Below are 20,599 nucleotides of genomic sequence, written 5' to 3' on the forward strand. Positions count from 1 at the left end.
CCCAGGACTCCACCCCCTACCTAAGCCTCCCTGCTCCTTGTCCCCTGACTGCCCCCTCCTGAGACCTTCCCCACATCGTAACTGGCCCCCTAGGACTCTACCCCCTACCTGTCCCCTGACTGCCCCAACTCTTATTCACACCCCCACCCTCAGACAGACCCCTGGGACTCCCACGCCCCATCCAACCACTCCCCACCCCCTGACAGCCCCCCCCAAAACTCCTGACCCATCTAAACCCCTCTGCTCCCTGTCCCCTGACTGCTCCGATCCCTCTCCCCACTCCTGCCCCCTGACAGCCCCCCCCAGAACTCCCAAACACCCTCCTTGTCCCCGACTGCCCCCTCCTGGGACCCCTGCTCCTAACTGCCCTCCAGAACCCCACCCCCTACCTAAGCCTCCCTGTGCCTTGTCCCCTAACTGCCCCCTCCTGAGACCCCCCCACCTGTACTCTGCCCAAAACCTTAAACCCCCAACCCCCAGACAGCCCCCCCGAACTCCTGACCCATCCAACCCTCCCCCTGCTGTCTCTTGACTACCCCCCCCCCCAGAACCTCCCTGCCGCTTCTCTGACCCCCGGCCCCCTTACTGTGCTGCACAGCAGCGCGCTCGACAGCGGGGGAGGGGAGCAGGGTCGGAGCTCCAGACTGCCGGAGGCCGAGGCAACCTGTGAATGCAGGGCGGGGGGAGGGAGGGAGAGGAGGGGAGTGGTCTCAAGTTGCAGGAGAGAGGAGGGGGGAAGTGGAGGAGGGGTTTGGCTGCCGGAGCCCCGTGCGAGTGGCACCATCTGGCCAGCTGCCCTGGAAGCCCCGCGTGCTCTGCATGGGGGCGGGGGGAAGTCCGGACATTGACAAATTCCCCCCGGACGCTATTTTTAACAGAAAAAAGCCGGACATGTCCGGGGGAATCCGCACGAATGGTAACCCTAAAATATATTTAACACCATTATAAATGCTGGAGGCAAGCAGGGTTTGGGATGGTGGTTGACAGCTCACAACCCCTCATGTAATGACCTCGTGACCCCTGAGGGGTCCCTCCCCCAGTTTGAGAACCCCTGGTCTAGCTAATACTTTCTCCTGCCATGAGTGCAGGGGACAAACTGCTATCTGTAGGAATTTGCAAGATCAGCTAGCAGGCTCCCTTCCCAGAGTGGCTCCAGGCCAGCCCCCGCCTCCTAGCCGCGCGCTCTTGGCCCTGCCTCCTCCCCGGGTTGTGGGTGTGGCCTACGCGGTGCCGAGGGTTTCCTTGTCGGGGGTGGGAGGGCGTTTGCTTAGGCGCGTGCGCGGGGTCGGCATGGCGGAGGCGCAGCCGGGCTCAGGTAGGGCTCACGCGGGTCTTGGCTGTGACAGAGCTCCCCGGGGAAGGGGACTGCGGCTCAGGGACCTGCTCGCCTTTAGAGCCTGCCCGCAGCGGAGTCTGGGGGCTGAACCGCCCCCCGGCGGGAACCCAGCTCGGCTGGCACGCGGCCCCGTGCGCGGCGCGAGCTCATGGCAGGGGTGGTTTGTTCGCGCGGGCACCAGCGAAGCCGCCTCCCTATATCTGTGCAAGCAGCGGTCTGCTCCGGGCAGGGCCCTTCCCCCCTCCACGCCGGGCCTTGCGACCCGCCGCTGGGACAGAAAGAAATGATCTTGGCAAAGCTATAGGGGGGACAGTGATTTGGTCTTCTAGAGCAATTTCTATGCCCTTGAGCTCGCTTCACAGCTCCTGCCAGCCATTTTTTCCCTAATAAAAATTGTAGTCAACTTGGGGAAAAAGTGAGGTTTTTTCCTAAGATAAATTAATTGTAATTTTGCTGTATTCCAATATCCTATCGGTGGGCACAAAGTATGATTTCACCATGTAATAATATAAGCAAAGACAAACAAATGCAAAAAGTTCAGGAACACAATTATAAAACTGAGTATTTCAAAGTCAGGAATCTTCAGTCCTTATTCTTACATCAAGCTTCCTGCATAAGGCAGTCCCTCTTCCTGATGGGATAAACAGTTGTTTCTAGATCTAGTAAGTAGTGAGGTATTAATGGAGGCCACTAAAACTCATTTTTAAATATTTATTATCTGGGAATTTTATCTACATGAGGGGGTGTGTGTGTGGTGGTGGTGGGTGGGAGGAGCAGGCCCTGGGGGTGGGCCAGAGGTTGGTGTATTGCAGAGGGAGACTGATTCATCCTCACCACACAGCAGGAGATCCTGACCTATGGGATGTTTCAGAGTAACAGCTGTGTTAGTCTGTATCCGCAAAAAGAAGAACAGGAGTACTTGTGGCACCTTAGAGACTAACAAATTTATTAGAGCATAAGCTTTCGTGGACTACAGCCCACTTCTTCGAATGCATATAGAATGGAACATATATTGAGGAGATACATATACACACATACAGAGAGCATAAACAGGTGGGAGTTGTCTTACCAACTCTGAGAGGCCAATTAATTAAGAGAAAAAAAACTTTTGAAGTGATAATCAAGCTAGCCCAGTACAGACAGTTTGATAATAAGTGTGAGAATACTTACAAGGGGAGATAGAGTCAATGTTTGTAATGGCTCAGCCATTCCCAGTCCTTATTCAAACCGGAGTTGATTGTGTCTAGTTTGCATATCAATTCTAGCTCAGCAGTCTCTCTTTGGAGTCTGTTTTTGAAGTTTTTCTGTTGTAATATAGCCACCTGCAGGTCTGTCACTGAATGACCAGACAGGTTAAAGTGTTCTCCCACTGGTTTTTGAGTATTTTGATTCCTGATGTCAGATTTGTGTCCATTAATTCTTTTGCGTAGAGACTGTCCGGTTTGGCCAATGTACATGGCAGAGGGGCATTGCTGGCAGACCTATGGGACTAGGCCCAGCTCTCCACTTTTACTCTTGGGGGGGGGGGGGGATTCTGCCTGCCTGCAGAAAACCCTCCCCACCCTGGAATTTCTGTGCTTCCATGCAGAAAACAACAGAGAAGCAAAGGGAATGACCATGGGTGCAGTTTTTTTCCAGGGGAGGTTGCCCCCTCAACAGAGGTGAGGTATGGGGTTACATGCCACTGCCCCCCCCCCATTTCTGCAAGCCCAGAGCTGCCAAGCTGAAGGAGGCTGACTCTGCAGCTGGACGCTGCCTCTTAGGTCCTAGTGCCAGTGGTGTTCCCCTTCTGTATGCTGGGAGCCTTCCTGTTTTCTGTGCAACAGTGAGTGCCAGTGGTGGGGGTGGGGAGAAGATGTGGGGAAAGAAGGAGGGTGGAATAGAGCCGGGGAGGGGAATGGAGAAGAAAAGGAGATAGGGTAATGGCTGGGGGAAGCAGGAGCCCAGCATGTGGCATCTCCTCGTCAACAGCTGGGGCTCCCTCCTTAAGCAGGCCCATCAAACCCTCACCCTGACAAGCCCTACCCCTCTACACTTGGACCCCTCCACTGAGCCCTAAGCAGCTGCACCAGGACCCCCACCTTATCAAGCCCTACTTCTGCAGCACCCAGACCCCCCACTGAGCCCCATCTCCCCACTCCCAGCCTCTCCCCCCCCCCCCCCCAAGCCCCAACCACCTTTACCTGGATCCCATGCAGAGTCCCATTGCCCCTGCAGCCGGACCCCCCACCAATGAACCCCTGTACATCCAGATCTCCCACTGAGCTGCCTGCACCCAGATTGCCCCACACAGAAACCTCTCACCCCATGCTAAGCCCCTCCACACTTGGATCCTGCTAGGCTGAGCCAGCCCAACCACACCTGGTCCAGAGAGGCAGGGCCCCAGGGTGTTTCTGGGGCAGGCCCAGACCTGTGTCAGGGTCAGGTGCAGCCTCACTGCCAAGTCCCTGTACCCTGGGGCTTCAGGGTGATCTCCCACCTCAATACAGCCAGTGGCCTATGCTCCCTTCTGCCATGCTGGAGCCACATTTATTGACAAAATTTGCAGAATTTTAAAATATTGTGTGCATAATTTTTATTTTTTTGGTGCAGAATTCCCTTAGGCGTACTGCTTTGCAACTTGGGCTTTTCAGTCTGGTACAGACGGGTATAACACAATTGAATGGCTGAAGTTGAAGCCAGACAACTTCAGACTGGAAATAAGATGTATATTTTTAACAGGGCAGGTAATTGTTACAATGGTTAGTGTCGATTCTCCTTCATTGACAACTTTTAAATAAAATTGGATGCTTTTCTGAAAGGTATGCTCTAGGAATTTTATCGACATTGCCTTGCCTATGTTATACAGGAGGTTAGACTAGATGATCACAGTGGTCCCTTTGGTCTTGGAATCTATGAATGTGTGGGGTGAGTTTATTTTATTTCATATTAGGCCTTATTTTTAAGCTTTGTATGGAAGAGTTATATTGTAGAGTCTGAAAATATTAGTTATTATTTCTCTCCCTTTACATTTAATATTATGTTGCGAGTAAGTAGTTAGGTTGGTGTCATATGGTCATATAATGAAAGACTCTGGTGATCGAGGTAAAGCTCAAAATATTAAGATCTTTAAGCTAACATTCAAAAGTTTGTATATTGGGTGTTTATCTGAAGTAGCCTAACACTTTATCCACGTTCTGATCGTTAGCAGTATTTGGAGGAGAAAAAACAACTATGATTCTACTGTAATGTTGCTCTTACATTAGATGTCTCTGGGAAGTGTACTAAGACAAGGTCCAACAAGTGGACTGCATTTCCCCCTATTCTCCCTAGGAGTTGCTAGCGAAAAAACAAACTTTTTTCAACATACATATGGGGAATATGATCTTCCTTTCTTCCTTCTATTTTTTCCCCAGTTGCTGCTGCTGTTATGGAATGGCTAGGCTAAAGTAGTGAGTCTTATATTTTGTTCTGAAGGTGGTGGGGTCTTGTGATCATTCTCACTTTCAGAATATGGTTCCTTGGTCTTGGATCAGTTGTTGAGAAAACTATAGCCCCTGTTTTCATGAGACTTAGCCTTAATGTTGACAGATTTATGGTTCCTGTGTAATTCATTTGTTGAGGGAGGCCTTGGGGAAAGGTACTTTCTTAACTTGTTCCGGTTCCTTGGAGGACTTTAAAAGTGAAGATGGCTATCTTGAAATTAACCTGGTTCTGTTATGTGCCAGTGAATGAGCAGGGGGTGATGTACTGCTGGTGGCTGGTGCTGCTGAGTTTTGAACTGGATAGAGTTTTCTTTAAGGTCAGACATTTACAGTCTATTACAGTGAGTTCCAAACTGTATTACTGCATCACTGTCATGAGGTCATCATACAACAGTAGGTGCACCATCTTCTTGCTAACTGCAGGAGACAGGAGGTGTTTTTGGAAGTTGTGGATGTGAGTGGCCAGAATTAATGAGTTGTTCAGAAGAAGCCCCAGTTTATGGCCTGACTTCACTATTGAGTGTAGACTCCCTCAGAGATGTGATGGTGGCAGCTAGGTCTTCCTACGTTCAGTTTTTGTCCCCTTGCTAATCTCCTTCAGATATTGAGGTAACTGAAGGATAGCGTTATTAGCATCAGAAGTGAGGAACATGCTGTTTATTACCTGTATGCTATTGACATTGTAGACCATGTGTTGTGATTTTTCTAAGTGGCTCCATATAGTTGTCAAATGGAATGAGTAATAGTGGCATCCAGAAAGAGTACTCTGGCAGAAGAGAAGCAATTGCCCATCACTGCTTTGCATGCTGTGGTCAGATGTTCAGCTGTGTGTGGAGGTTCTTTCTGCCCAGATAGCCCATAGAGCAGGCTCCGATCGAACTGCCCAATAAGACCACAAGACTTGGTTTATTAGTGAAGGCACCCAACCAGGTTTTCCAGCTTAATGGTTACAGGTATACTAACACGTGTATTACCATGACAATGGACCGGTTCAGTCACTGGTGGGACTTTCCACTGCATCCTAGGCAAGATGAAGGGTTAAAGTGCGGTATCCCAACCTTGTAGACTGAGACAAACAATCTGGGATAAACAACTTACGTATCACCTTACATGTTCCATGACATGTTTGTTACCTCCCCTTGTACTTTTCTCCTGATGTTTCAGACAAAACATCCCTATTCACCACCTGTCTTTGTATTTTTACTCCTGATGTTTCAGATAAAATATCACAATTCATCACTTTTATCAAACGATTTTATCGTATGCTAGGTTGGGGTGTTCTTGTGCTGGCCTGCTGGAATGTGTTTACATATTCGGTGTTGTGACTGGGGTCCCGGGGAGTCACACTGAAGTTACTCAGTTAGGGTAAACTGCAAAGAATGGGGCAGACAATCCCCAAAGCCAGTGGATATTCCAATACTTAAATTTTACTAAGCCAGCACAAAACAGCTTCTATAATACCCTACTGGTAACCAAGAAGCCAACAACACAGTTCCCTTAGAGCAGGAGTGCAGAACCGTTTTTCTATCGGGGGCCCACTGACCCACAAAAAAATCAGTCACGGGCCACACAGAGCCCCCCCTCCCCATCTAAAATGATAGTACCATAGAGTAACAACTATATTTTTTTGCTCAAACATGAACATTTAAGAATAGTCCAGAAGGAAGACAGGCAGTTCTTAAGAAAGTAGTATGAAATAAAAAAGTTTACCAATCTGAAGATCCTGCATGTTCAGACATGTTCCTTTCATCATCTTCAACGCAGCTTCCTCCTGAGAAGGAACACTTCTCATGATGTTCATAGAATATCAGGGTTGGAAAGGACCTCAGGAGGTCATCTAGTCCAACCCCCTGCTCAAAGCAGGACCAAACAATGTTGTTTCATTCGGGCAACCAGGCCTTGCATTTCTTTGTTGCACTTTTTGCATTTTGCACATATGCCTGTCTTACCCACAGGTAGAGGAACTTCATTAAAATATTCCCAAACTGGGTCTCTTTTATGGCGTGCTGCCATTACAGGTTTTCCCTTCTAGTGAGAGAATGGTATGGTAGATCTCAAATCAATGAAGGCTACCCTCAAAGACCTCAAGACTTCTGGAATATGCTGCTCAAACAGTTTCACTTTTGTTTCTACTGCCTGTCCCTCCCTTCTCACACTTCTCTCCAGACTTCTTCTCCTTGTCCAGATCTATTCCGCCCCCAACAATCTTCTATTCATTGAACTTTTTAAAACTTTGCACTTTTAGAGAGGTAAGAGATTGACTCTGAGTACACAAATTTGCAGAGGGACAGCAGGGTTGAGGTCTGTTATTTCTCTCCTCTATATATTATTTATTTATTTAAAAACATTTTTGCTGTTAACGAGCATGTTATCTCTGGAGACACAAATCCACAGTTTGAGAACTGCAAAACTAAGCACCTCTGATGGTATCTTCTAGACTGAGCACTGAGTCCCATTGGGTAGATAGAAAGATTAACCTAAATAATCTATATAGAAGCCCCTGAAACCCCATAAGATTGGGTCCCTAAATCCATAAACTATTGGAACTCATTTACAAAACTTTTCTTAAACATTACATGAATATATTGTTTCATACTATAGAATTAGAATTTATAATCCCTATTCCATGATGAGATATCTTTGAGCTATAATGTATCCTAATTAAAACTATCTTTAGATAGGGTTTTTCCTCAAAAATCCGATTTAAATACCCCCCCCCCCTTTTTTTTAAATCATTGATTTTTATCCACCCTGGTAAATACACAAAAACACAAATATTATCTCCCCATAGGTTTTTGAGGGTTATTTATTTTGCAGGCTGTTTAACACTTTATAGCCATGTGTCACACTAGTCTGTAGAACCAGTTCCCACTCACACAGAGGGAAGGACTTCTACGCCAAGTACTTCCTGATACCGAAGAAGAATGGTGGTTGGAAACCCATTCTGGATCTAAGATCGCTGAAGAGATCTGTTATGACACAAAGCTTCAAGATGGTTACTTTTGCAGCAATAATCCCGTCTCTGGACCAGCGGAACTGGTTCTTGGTCCTCGACATACAAGATACTTATGCATATCGCGATCCATCCGTCCCGTAGAAGCTTTCTACAGTTCGATCTGGTGCAGGATCACTTTCAATACAAGATGCTCCCATTTGGTCTATCATCCGCACCAAGAGTATTCTCAAAGGTCCTTTCTGTGGCAGCGGTGCACCTTCGCACAAAAGGAATTATGATATTCCCATATCTAAACGACTGGCTTCTCAAAGCACACTCCTTCGAATTGAGGGCCACACAAAAGACGATGGACTTATTCCTTCAGCTGGGACTATAGGTAAATATCCACAAGCTCACAGTAGTGCCAGTACAACATCTGGAATTCATAGGAGCCTACCTGGAAGCGGTAGTGGCCAAAGCATGCCTTCCGTCACAAAGATTCAACACCTTAGCCAACTTAATCTCAACGATCCAGGCCAGCCCTAAGACTTCTGCCAGAAATGGTCTTCATCTACTGGGACATATGGCAGCAGGCACCTTTGTAATAAATCATGCAAGACTTCACATGAGCTGCCTTCAAGGATGGCTCAGAACGGTATATGTACCAAGCAAACACAGCTGAAACAAATTTCTGTTGATGCCCTCAGCTGTGGAAAAACTCCCTTGACTGGTGGAAAGAACCTCACAATATCTGTTTAGAGGTTCCCTTCACTCAACCACCCCCAACATGACAACAGATGCATCCCTATTTGGATGGGAAGCCAACATGGACACCCACACTATTCAAGGCAAATGCTCTCCTCTCAAATTCACACATCATCTCAACTTACTAGAACTCTGAGCAGTCAGAAATGCCTGCTCATATTGCTTGCCCCTGATCAGTGGCAAGCATATAGAGATCAATAGTCAAAAATCTCATGTATGTTTCACATAAACCATGAGGGAGGAGCAAGATCACCTTCCCTGTGTGGTGGGGCAGTGAAACTCTGGAATTGGTGCATTCGCCACCACATCAGCATCTCAGCAGCTTACCTCCCAGGCATACAGAACACTGCAGTGGACGCTCTCCGAGGGAATTTTCCCAGGCTTATGAATGGGAAATAGACCTTCCGTTCTCCACAGCATATTTCTACATTGGGGAGTCCCCAAAGATAAGTTTATTCACCACAACCAAGAAAAAGGAGTGCTTGCAGTTCTGCTCCAGGGCCAACTTGGGCATTACTCACTCAGAGATGCCTTTCTCCTACACTGGAACACAAATCTCTTCTATGACTTTCTGCCAGTTCCTCTAATATCCAAGGTCCTGCTCACGATACGAAGAGAGAGCACTTGGGTTATACTTATAGCTCTCATCTGGGCAAGACAAACATGATTTCATACTTTACTCAATTGGTGATTTGTCCGCCAATCACTCTCCAGCCTGTTCCTCATCTCCTCTTTCAGGATGCTGGCCAGACCCATCCAGTATACAGGTTCTCTGACTCAAGGCATGGTTCCTCAGTGATTTCAAATCTTGGAAATGGCCTGCTCTGAGGATATAAAGATTGCGCTGTTACATAGCGGGAAACTACTCATCACACATATATTCCAAAGAGGAAGAGATTCCAGCTCTGGTGTGACTTGAGGCACATTAGTCCTATATCCTCTCTACTACCACTTGTGCTACATTAAATCCTACAACTAAAAATGTTAGAATTATCTCTAAGCTCCATAAAAGTGCATCTCACAGCCATCACCACCTTTCATCATAAGATAGATGGTTATTCTGTATTCTCCCATCCGACAATAAGAAGATTTTTGAAGGGTATGAATAACCTCTTTCCACAAATCAGATGTCCTACAGCAGCATAGGATCTCATAACTTTGAGCAGCGCAGAGAAACGCTTAAGGTCTATGACAATAGCAGCTCTGGCTTGAGGCTGAAAACGTATCTGTTCTATGGTGATCTATACGGAATCCTTAGTGCTTGCTCTTCCAAGATGCCCTAAATGCTACTAGATACGACAGAGGCAACTGACGCAGTCTGTTGGTGAAATAGAAACATAACTGCTCTGTTGAACTGGTGGATCAGAGGGATGAAGAACTGCACTGCAGTGTGTCAGTGGTGTTGCTGAGATCTTCATGGGATCCCAGCATCCAGACATGGCAGTGGAGATGGCAGCTGAGATCTTGTCAGGAAGGAGGAGAATACTGACAAAGAACTTTCTATACTAGATATACAGTTTTGATTACACTATGTACAATTGGAGCTGTTTTTTCAAGCTTTGAGGCTAGAGAGAGTTTTCTGAATTGTTACGAATGTTGCCATTAGTGTTTTGGTAAACGAGCGGAGTGGAAGTATCCCCTTTTGTCCTTGCTTTGCCACTTTGCACTCTGCTCTGCCTTCACAGTTTTCCCTATCTCCCTGGTGTTATCAACAGCTGCCATGCCCAGCACTTCTAATCTGGTTCCTCTGTAATTTCCAAACTTTCATAGATTCTAAAACGAGGAGTGATCACTGTGATCATCTAATTTGACCTCCTGTATGAGGCAGGCCATAGAACTTCCCCAAAATAATTCCTAAAGCATGCATATTTCAGCTCAGTACTAATGTGGACACGAGAACGAATGGATATAAACTGGCGGTGGGGAAGTTTAGGCTTGAAATTAGACTAAGGTTTCTAACCGTCAGAGGGGTGAAATTTTGGAATAGCCTTCCGAGGAAAACAGTGGGGGCGAAAGACCTCTCTGGCTTTAAGATTAAGCTTGATAAGTTTATGGAGGGAGTGGTTTGATGGGATAACGTGATTTTAGTCAGTTAATCAACAGCGTGCTATCGCTGGTAAATAGTATCAATGGTCAATGAGGGTCTGGCTGGAGAATCTTGCCTGCATGCTCGGGGTTCTACTGATCGCCATATTTGGGGTCGGGAAGGAATTTTCCTCCAGGGTAGATTGGCAGAGGCCCTGGAGGTTTTTCGCCTTCCTCCACCGCATGGGGCGGGGGTCACTAGCTGGAGGATTTTCTGCGACTTGAAGTCCTTAAATTACAGGATTTTGGGACTTCAACAGCTGAGTCAAGGGAAAGGGGGTGGGTCAGCTTTTGTGGCCTGCATCATGCGGGAGGTCAGACTAGATGATCATACTGGTCCCTTCTGACCTTAAAGTCTATGAGTCTGAGTCATATATATATATAATATAATTTTTTTTATCCATCTTGACTTTTCCCTTTACTCTTTTCTCCCTTTTGATGCATAGACTGCTGTTTCTAGTTAAGATGGAAGTTCCTGGGTCAGTCTAAATGTTTGGCTGAGCCATATGTCATGTACAGACTCAAAATGGTGGATAAATAGGGAAGGTTATTGTAGTTATACAGTAACTACAATTTACATACTTCTAATTTAATGCCTGAAAAACAGTTCTAAGCATATAATATGGTCTCCATATTGGAAGAGAAGGTTCGAGGGCTGGAGAAACAAGTATCGACTCTGCGTTGCATAAGGGAAAATGAAGATTTCCTGGGCAGACATCAGGAGATGCTTCTACGGCCACAATGTTCTGAAGATTCAGAGCAGGCGCAGCAGGGACAGAAGGATTGTGAAGAGGTTTGGCAGCATGTGACCTCCAGAAGGAGAAAAAGGAGCGTCCATGCACCAGCAATGGAGATACAGGTGAGCAATCGTTTCCATGTTCTCTCTACAGGTACTAATGTGGAGAGTGGACTAGATGACCCATCTGAGGGAAGGGAGCAGAAAGAGACTCCACCGATTGGAAGGCAAAAGATGCACTGTCCTAGGGATGGGGGTTCCACGACCATCACTCCCAAGAGGAGGAGGAGGGTGGCAGTGGTGGTCAGGGACTCCCTCCTCAGGGGGACTGAGTCATCTATCTGCCGCCCCGACCGGGAAAACCGAGAGGTCTGCTGCTTGCCAGGAGCTAGGATACACGATGTGATGGAGAGACTGCTGAGACTCATCAAGCCCTCGGATCGCTACCCCTTCCTGCTTCTCCACGTGATACTGCCAAGAATGACCTTGAGCGGATCACTGCAGACTACGTGGCTCTGGGAAGAAGGATAAAGGAGTTTGAGGCGCAAGTGGTGTTCTCATCCATTCTCCCTGTGCAAGGAAAAGGCCTGGGTAGAGACCGTCGAATCGTGGAAGTCAACGAATGGCTATGCAGGTGGTGTTGGAGAGAAGGCTTTGGATTCTTCGACCATGGGGTGGTGTTCCAAGAAGGAGGAGTGCTAGGCAGAGACGGGCTCCACCTAACAAAGAGAGGGAAGAGCATCTTCACCAGCAGGCTAGCTAACCTAGTGAGGAGGGCTTTAAACTAGGTTCACTGGGGGAAGGAGACCAGAGCCCTGAGATGAGTGGGGAAATGGGATCCTGGGAGGAAGCATAAGCAGGAGAGCACAAGAGGGGAGGACTCCTTTCTCATACTGAGAAAGAGGGATGATCGATGAGTTATCTTAAGTGCCTATACACAAATGCAAGAAGCCTGGGAAACAAGCAGGGAGAACTGGAAGTCCTGGCACAGTCAGGGAACTATGATGCAATTGGAATAACAGAGACTTGATGGGATAACTCACATGACTGGAGTACTGTTATGGATGGATATAAACTGTTCAGGAAGGACAGGCAGGGCAGAAAAGGTGAGGGAGTTGCGTTGTATGTAAGAGAGGAGTATGACTGCTCAGAGCTCCGGTATGAAACTGCAGAAAAACCTGAATCTCTCTGGATAAAGTTGAGAAGTGTGAACAACAAGGGTGATGTCGTGGTTGGAGTCTGCTATAGACCACCAGACCAGGGGGATGAGGTGGACGAGGTTTTCTTCTGGCAACTAGCAGAAGTTGCTAGATCACAGGCCCTGGTTCTCATGGGAGACTTTAATCACCCTGATATCTGCTGGGAGAGCAATACAGCGGTGCACAGACAATCCAGGAAGTTTTTGGCAAGTGTAGGGGACAATTTCCTGGTGCAAGTGCTGGAGGAACCAACTAGGGGCAGAGCTTTTCTTGACCTGCTGCTCACAAACAGGGAAGAATTAGTAGGGGAAGCAAAAGTGGATGGGAACCTGGGAGGCAGTGACCATGAGATGGTCGAGTTCAGGATCCTGACACAAGGAAGAAAGGAAACCAGCAGAATACGGACCCTGGACTTCAGAAAAGCAGACTTTGACTCCTTCAGGGAACAGATGGGCAGGACCCCCTGGGAGAATAACATGAAGGGCAAAGAGGTCCAGGAGAGCTGGCTGTATTTTAAAGAATCCTTTTGCGGTTGCAGGAACAAACCATCCCAAAGCGTAGAAAGAATAGTAAATATGGCAGGCGACCGGCTTGGCTAAACAGTGAAATCCTTGGTGATCTTAAACGCAAAAAAGAAGCTTACAAGAAGTGGAAGATTGGACAAATGACCAGGGAGGAGTATAAAAATATTGCTCAGGCATGCAGGAGTGAAATCAGGAAGGCCAAATCACACTTGGAGTTGCAGCTAGCAAGAGATGTTAAGAGTAACAAGAAGGGTTTCTTCAGGTATGTTAGCAACAGGAAGAAAGTCAAGGAAAGTGGCAGGTTTCAGAGGAAAGTGGGGGCCCCTTACTGAATGAGGGAGGCAACCTAGTGACCGAGGATGTGGAAAAAGCTAATGTACTCAATGCTTTTTTTTTGCCTCTGTCTTCACGAACAAGGTCAGCTCCCAGACTGCTGCACTGGGCAGCACAATATGGGGAGAAGGTGACCAGCCCTCTGTGGAGAAAGAAGTGGTTCGGGACTATTTAGAAAAACTGGACGTGCACAAGTCCCTGGGGCCGGATGCGCTGCATCCGAGGGTGCTAAAGGAGTTGGCGGATGAGATTGCAGAGCCATTGGCCATTATCTTTGAAAACTCATGGCGATCGGGGGAGGTCCCGTATGACTGGAAAAAAGCTAATGTAGTGCCCATCTTTAAAAAAGGGAAGGAGGAGGATCCGGGGAACTACAGGCCAGTCAGCCTCACCTCAGTCCCTGGAAAAACCATGGAGCAGGTCCTCAAGGAATCAATTATGAAACACTTAGAAGAGAGGAAAGTGATCAGGAACAGTCAGCATGGATTCACCAAGGGGAAGTCGTGCCTGACTAACCTAATTGCCTTCTATGATGAGATAACTGGCTCTGTGGACGAGGGGAAAGCAGTGGATGTGTTTTTCTTCGACTTTAGCAAAGCTTTTGATACGGTCTCCCACAGTATTCTTGCCACCAAGTTAAAGAAGTATGGGCTGGATGAATGGACTGTAAGGTGGATAGAAAGCTGGCTAGATTGTCGGGCTCAACAGGTAGTGATCAATGGCTCCATGTCTAGTTGGCAGCCAGTTTCAAGCGGAGTGCCCCAAGGGTCGGTCCTGGGGCCGGTTTTGTTTAATATCTTTATTAATGATCTGGAGGATGGTGTGGACTACACTCTCAGCAAGTTTGCAGATGACACTAAACAAGGAGGCGTGGTAGATACACTAGAGGATAGGGATCGGATACAGAGGGACCTAGACAAATGAGAGGATTGGGCCAAAAAAACTCTGATGAGGTTCAACATGGACAAGTGCAGAGTCCTGCACTTAGGACGGAGGAATCCCATGCACTGCTACAGACTAGGGACCGAATGGCTAGGTAGCAGTTCTGCAGAAAAGGACCTAGGGGTCACAGTGGACGAGAAGCTGGATATGAGTCAACAGTGTGCTCTTGTTTCCAAGAAGGCTAACAGCATTTTGGGCTGTATAAGTAGGGGCATTGCCAGCAGATCGAGGAACGTGATTGTTCCCCTTTATTCGACATTGGTGAGGCCTCATCTGGAATACTGTGTCCAGTTTTGGGCCCCACACTACAAGAAGGATGTGGAAAAATTGGAAAGAGTCCAGCGGAGGGCAACAAAAATGATTATGGGTCTGGAGCACATGACTTATGAGGAGAGGCTGAGGGAACTGGGATTGTTTAGTCTCCAGAAGAGAAGAATGAGGCGGGATTTGATAGCAGCCTTCAACTACCTGAAGGGGGTTCCAAAGAGGATGGAGCTCGGCTGTTCTCAGTGGTGGCAGATGACAGAACAAGGAGCAATGGTCTCAAGTTGCAGTGGGGGAGGTCCAGATTGGATATTAGGAAACACTATTTCACTAGGAGGGTGGTGAAGTACTGGAATGCATTACCTAGGGAGGTGGTGGAGTCTCCTTCCTTGGAGGTTTTTAAGGCCCGGCTTGACAAAGCCCTGGCTGGTATGATTTAGTTGGGAATTGGTCCTGCTTTGAGCAGGGGGTTGGACTAGATGTCCTCTTGAGGTCCCTTCCAACCCCGATATTCTATGATTCTATGATAATGGCAATAAGTCAGTGGGGATTTCTTCGGTGCACCAGATTTGAGCAGCAGCAAATGAAGCTTGTTTGTCAGTGTTTCTTCCCCGACTTTCAGTACTTAAGCGGTATGCCATCAGGACCTGATGTCTTATTATTCTTCATTTGCTTAATTGCTTTGCAGACCTCTTCAGCTGTTGGTGGATTGGCAAGAGTTTCCCGGATTGGGTGCTGAATGATGGAGTTGATGGTGTTATCAGTCACAGTCTATTCTCAATTTTAGAAGCTTTTGATAGTGTTCCTTCCAGTGCTTTTTGATGGGTTCATTATTTTTAAGAAGGATACTGCCATCTTCGGATCTTCGTGGTGTGAGGCCACATGAGCTTGGTCCGTAAAGGTCTTTGTCTCACCAAAAAAGCTCTGCGTATTGTGTCTGTCAACGAATGCTTGGATTTCTTTTGCTTTGTCCTCCCACCAGTCGTTTTTGATTTCTCGGATCCTCCTTTGAACTTCAGCTTTGAACTGATGGAAAGAGCTTTGCTTCTTACTGGATGATGGATGGTTTTGCCAGACCCAGAAACTTTTCTCTTGCGGCCCAAAAGGGCTGTGATCTCAATGTTGTTGCCGCCATCAGGACTGCTTTGAAGACGGGTAACAAGGCTGATGGAGTCCTCATAAGCCTCATGATTGGGAAGCCCTAAAACCAGACCATCCTTCTTTGACACTGGTGTTGTCATTTCCGGGGTGCATATGGTCTGTTTTTCACTGAGGAGTGCTTGGAAGTTCTCTTGGTGCACTGTGGATTGAAGTCTTTGGATGTTGTATTGCTGTCTGTATGGTTTGGATTGCTTTCTATGTTTTGATGCAATCTTAGTGAACATGACTGACCTCACCAGGCGGTGATCAGCCCAGCAGTTGTTGGCTCCTCTCATGATGTGGGTGATTTGGACATCTGTTAGCTCCTGTGTTCTTACAATGACATGGTCTAGGAGGCGCTATTGTTTTGAGCGGGGGTGTTGCCAAGTTATTTTGTACTTGTTGCTTTGTCTGAAGTTTGTGTTTGTGATCACAAGGTTGTGCTCTGAGCATTTGCTGAGTAGAAGGATGTCATTGGAATTGATCTTGCCCACTCCTTTCTCATAGAGCTACTCCATACATTAGAATCTCGGCCAACTCTTGTGTTAAAGTCCCCTAAGAGGATTATCTTATCTGTTTTTGGAATAGATGACAGAAATTTATCAAGGTCAGTGTAGAAGGATTCTTTGTTCTTCTTCAGTGTCAAATGTTGGTGCATATGCACTGATGGTGGTGTCAAATGACTTATTGACCAATTGGATACAGAGGATCCTAAGGTGCTCGTTGATGCCAACGGGGAACTTAATCAGGCAGTTGACTAGAAGGTTCTTGATTGCAAAACCGACACTGTATTTGCCTGTCGCTTGCTGGTTTTCCTTTCCAGGAGAAAGTGTAACCACCACCCTCTTCCCTCAAGTGGCGTTCATCTGCACATCTTGTCTCACTGAAAGTAGCAGTGTCGATGCTGTACCTTGAGAGTTTCCGGGCAACAATTGCTGTTCTGTATTTTTTGTCTTTCACTTTTTGGGTCATCTAGTTAGGGTACAGACATTCCAAGTTGCAAGAAACATTTTTGGTTTTTGACCGCATTGGGAGTGATCTTTCTGGATGCGGTTATCCAGTCGGGTATGGTGGGATAGTTTGTTTGGGGCACCTTTTCTAGCTCCTTCCCCATATTACATGAGCAGAGGCGTTCCTAAAAAGGCCTGCTCAGTTGTGACTCTGTGCCAGTCCGGAGGCACACGATGACCATCTTGCGGTCACAGCCTGTGTGTAGGTCTGTGACTAGGGACTCCTTGTGATCACTTCACTTGTCCCCATCGCCACTCACTCATCGCTGCAGGACTTTTATGGGTGGGGTGGGGAGAAAGTTCTTCCTGTAAAAGAAGCTTGTGCGTGAGTACTTTAATGTTGGGGAGCCGTTGCACACCAGCAGCCACACAGATCTTAACAGAAGAGGCACCTGTGTCTGGTGGCAAGGAGGTCCCTGTGGGTTTCTTCTCCATTGCAGCCTTCATCTGCCTTTGCAGCCATTGAGAGGTAATCCTGCTTTATCTGCCTGCTCTGTCATTGAGATCTTACACTCGGTTGTGTTGGGCTGTGTTTTGTCTGGTACCTTGCCTTCGACCTTACCGCCTTGGGTGGCCCTACCAGGAGTGCAGGACTCCTGACGGCATCACTTGTAGGGTCATAAGTATACTCAAGCTTCTTCACCATGGCAGCCCAAGGAGAAGCTGCAGTGTGTACATAGCCACAGTAAAAAACAGTTCTAAGATGTAAGGATACAGACTATCCATAAAATCACACTGAATCCATAAGCTGTACATAGACAGATTCCCCAAATCATTGCAATAACCTTGACGCTAAATTTGGTGGTCCTTATTAACCAGGAGGACATGAGACTTATTTATACATGTTTATTTAAGCAATTGAATAGCATAACATTTTTATTCAGCTTCTTAATTTTTACAGTTGTTAGAAAATAGTGTGACACAACTTTTATTTATTAGATAACTTCTTACTTGGAATTTGTGTCATGCTGCATTTGGATCAAAATTGGAATTCAATTACATGTACAAAACAAGCATTTTAAAATAGTTTATTAGTTAAATAAAACTACCTGAAATGTGTTTTCATGGTTTCAGGCAGCTGCACCTGTATTCCCAATCTGTAGTCCAACAAGGGTACCCAGTTTAGGGTGCAAGCTCCCAGCTGTCACCTCTCTTGGGTGAAGACCCACATCTCACTCCATATTGACCTTTAAGACTGCACAGCTCCCTGTTGTATCCTGTCATATCCATAGCAAGCCAGACTGCCTAAACAGGCCAGCCCCTGTACTTTGCTTTCTTTTCAATGTATTGCCCACAGTTATGAGTTATCATACAGTTTCTTCTAAGCAAGCACATTCAAGCTGAGTCTACACCTAAAACTTAGGTCAACCAAGCTACATTGCTCAAGGCTCTGGAAAAAATTCATGCGATGTATTGAGGTCAACCTAACCCCCTGCAGTGTACACTGCTACCACCTCTCAAGGAAGTGTATTTACTACAGCGATAGGGGGGCGGGGGGGAAATACAACCCTTTCCATCACGTAATAAGTCTACACTATAGCACTACAGCTTATTCTTAAGGTACAAGAATTACATTGAAAACATATTAAAGAATAAAAGAACCTACACGCATGCCAAAAATCTTACCAGAGATAATCCCAACTCCAGCCTAGGGCTCTGGAAGGTTTTAGTCCTTCAAAAACCCATCATAGGTTTCCCCATGGTTACGAGTTCATCTCTATTATAGATCCAGAAGCAGAACCCAGGCCAGGCACGTGAGCTGTTTCTCCTTGTACAGCTCAGGCCTTTGCTGATTACCTGTTAAAGAAAGGCCAAAATCAGACAATGAATGATCTTGGGGTAGCTTCTAAAGGCTGGGTTTTTGGATAAGTAGAGTTAGAGAATTTGCATTAAGCTGTCCCCAGGGATTCCCCCAAGAAATCCATTTTAACAGGTATTGTCCCAAAAGTCCATAGTTGTTTGGCAGGTTTTCAGTATAGATTTTTGAACTCTCAGGTCTCACATCACCACCCCCACCACCTCACGTGGTTATGTACAGTCCCGTCTCATAAAAATGCATAAACTTAATACAATAAAGTCCTTTAAGGATATTACAGGAAATAGCCCTGTCACATCCTGAGTACATTTAAAAAAACAAACAAACAAACAAACAAAAACCCACAAAATGTTTTGTATCTTAAACTGATAGGAACTCTGATTAGTGAATTAACAGATTGTTTCTGGTTATCATGGGCCAGATTTTTCAAAGGTGTTTAGGTACCTAAATATGCAGATTTGGTTCCTTGTGGGATTTTCAGAAGTGCCTAAGAGCAGGTTAACTTGCCCCATGTGCTTCACATTTTTAGAGTTAATAGATCCCATCCACTACTACCTGGGTTTTATTCATAGATTGGAAGGGGGAAAACAAGCTTTCCTGGTTTTTCAATTCCAAACTGGTTTCTTAAATTTGTTTTCTTCTTGGACTAGTTGATTCATTCTCCCTGCACCTGCTAGCTAATATGAAATAAAAAATAATTTAAGGTAAAAGCTTTTCTGCACAACAAAATTGAAAGTAGTTATACTTGGAAAAATGTAAATACCAGCACTTGCTCCACTGTAAAGAGTGAAAATAATATAGTTAATGTAGTACATGATGCTGACATTTATGAAATTGGGTTATCCTTAAAGTTTGATGTTTTCTCCTGATTCTGAATATAATTAAAACAGCAGCACCCTGTAATTCCTTTAAAATGTGAGGAGGACTCGTTGGTGCAGCACGTATTTCATTTATGTGCATTATTTTAATAGATTATAATAAATTTAGGCCTTAATTTAAATTGTCATAATTTCAGATTTAAAGAAAAGGAAAACATCTAATTTAAATAATGTTTTTTGTTTTTTTTTAATCTGTCCTGGCTTAAGTAACTGCATGCTGTTACTGTTGGCAGGCTCCTAAAAGAAAACTATTGCAGGTGCCAAACCTGTTGGGCCTGCTAAATGTCATGGTTGACAACCAGAGACCAAGTCAGAGAGTGGTTGGATCACATGGTCCTGCCTCAAAAGTGAAGGCACAGGCTTGTCACTTGAGAGGGGTGTTACATGGGGGACTGGAAAAGGGTCTCAGGAGGGGCAGCCTACAGAAAAGTTAACTTTGTTGCAGTCTGACTGTTAGTGCTTATGCAAGACTTTATCTCATCAGCTAAAGTTTGCAGGAATAGTGCTGGGCTGAGGTTTTGTTCTGTTGTTGTCAGATGTCTTTTGTATAGTTGCCAATGTTACAATCTGCTGCAGTTGAAGTTTTTGCTTTAGATTGCTGCAGCTTTCAAAGAAGCTTCTCTCCCTTTGACTAATTCGAGGGTTATAGGATTTGGCCAAATAACAAATCTTAAGCATGGACCACCCCTGCCATCTTTAAAGAATCTTTTCGATGTTGTTGCTCTTGTTTCCATTGGTTGGTTGGTTGTTTTTTATTTAAGCTTCAAAGGGTTTTAATCCAATCTTAGAGAGTTTCATTGTAAGAGCATACCTTGTAGAAATTTAGCTGAATTCATATATCGAGTCAATGGGATGGTTTTAGTGCTTTTAGCTAATGAGTGTATATATAATCAGTTCATGTAGTAGAATCATGAATTTTGTTGGATTTCATGGCTTGACCCTTGGTGCTAATAAGGATGTTTCTAGGTCAGCAGTTCTCAATAAATGGTCGGGAGTCCCCCGGAAGGCCAGGAGCAGATACCAGGATCTCCGCCAAAATAAACCAGTGAGCAGGGCTGGTGTTAGACTCGCTGGGACCCAGGGCAGAGAGCTGAAGCCCAGGCCCCGCTGCCTGGGGCTGGGGCTGAAGGCAAAGCCCAAGCAACTTAGCTTCTTGGGGACCTGGGCAACTG

The 20,599-nt window shown here is 46.1% G+C and overlaps 1 protein-coding gene across 1 annotated transcript in view; it reads left to right on the top strand.

Annotated features, from left to right (window-relative positions):
• Window positions 1–1,268: 1,268 nt before the first annotated feature.
• NFX1 (nuclear transcription factor, X-box binding 1) overlaps window positions 1,269–20,599 on the top strand; it is a 200,059-nt gene continuing 180,728 nt past the window's right edge. The window contains exon 1 of the mRNA XM_054018265.1: window positions 1,269–1,315. Within this exon, the coding sequence (XP_053874240.1) occupies window positions 1,291–1,315 (25 nt within the window). The 5' untranslated portion in view covers window positions 1,269–1,290. The remainder of the gene's footprint in view (window positions 1,316–20,599) is intronic.

This window comes from Malaclemys terrapin, chromosome 2 (genome assembly GCF_027887155.1).
Source record: "Malaclemys terrapin pileata isolate rMalTer1 chromosome 2, rMalTer1.hap1, whole genome shotgun sequence".
In the NCBI taxonomy this organism is placed as follows: Eukaryota; Metazoa; Chordata; order Testudines; family Emydidae; genus Malaclemys; species Malaclemys terrapin.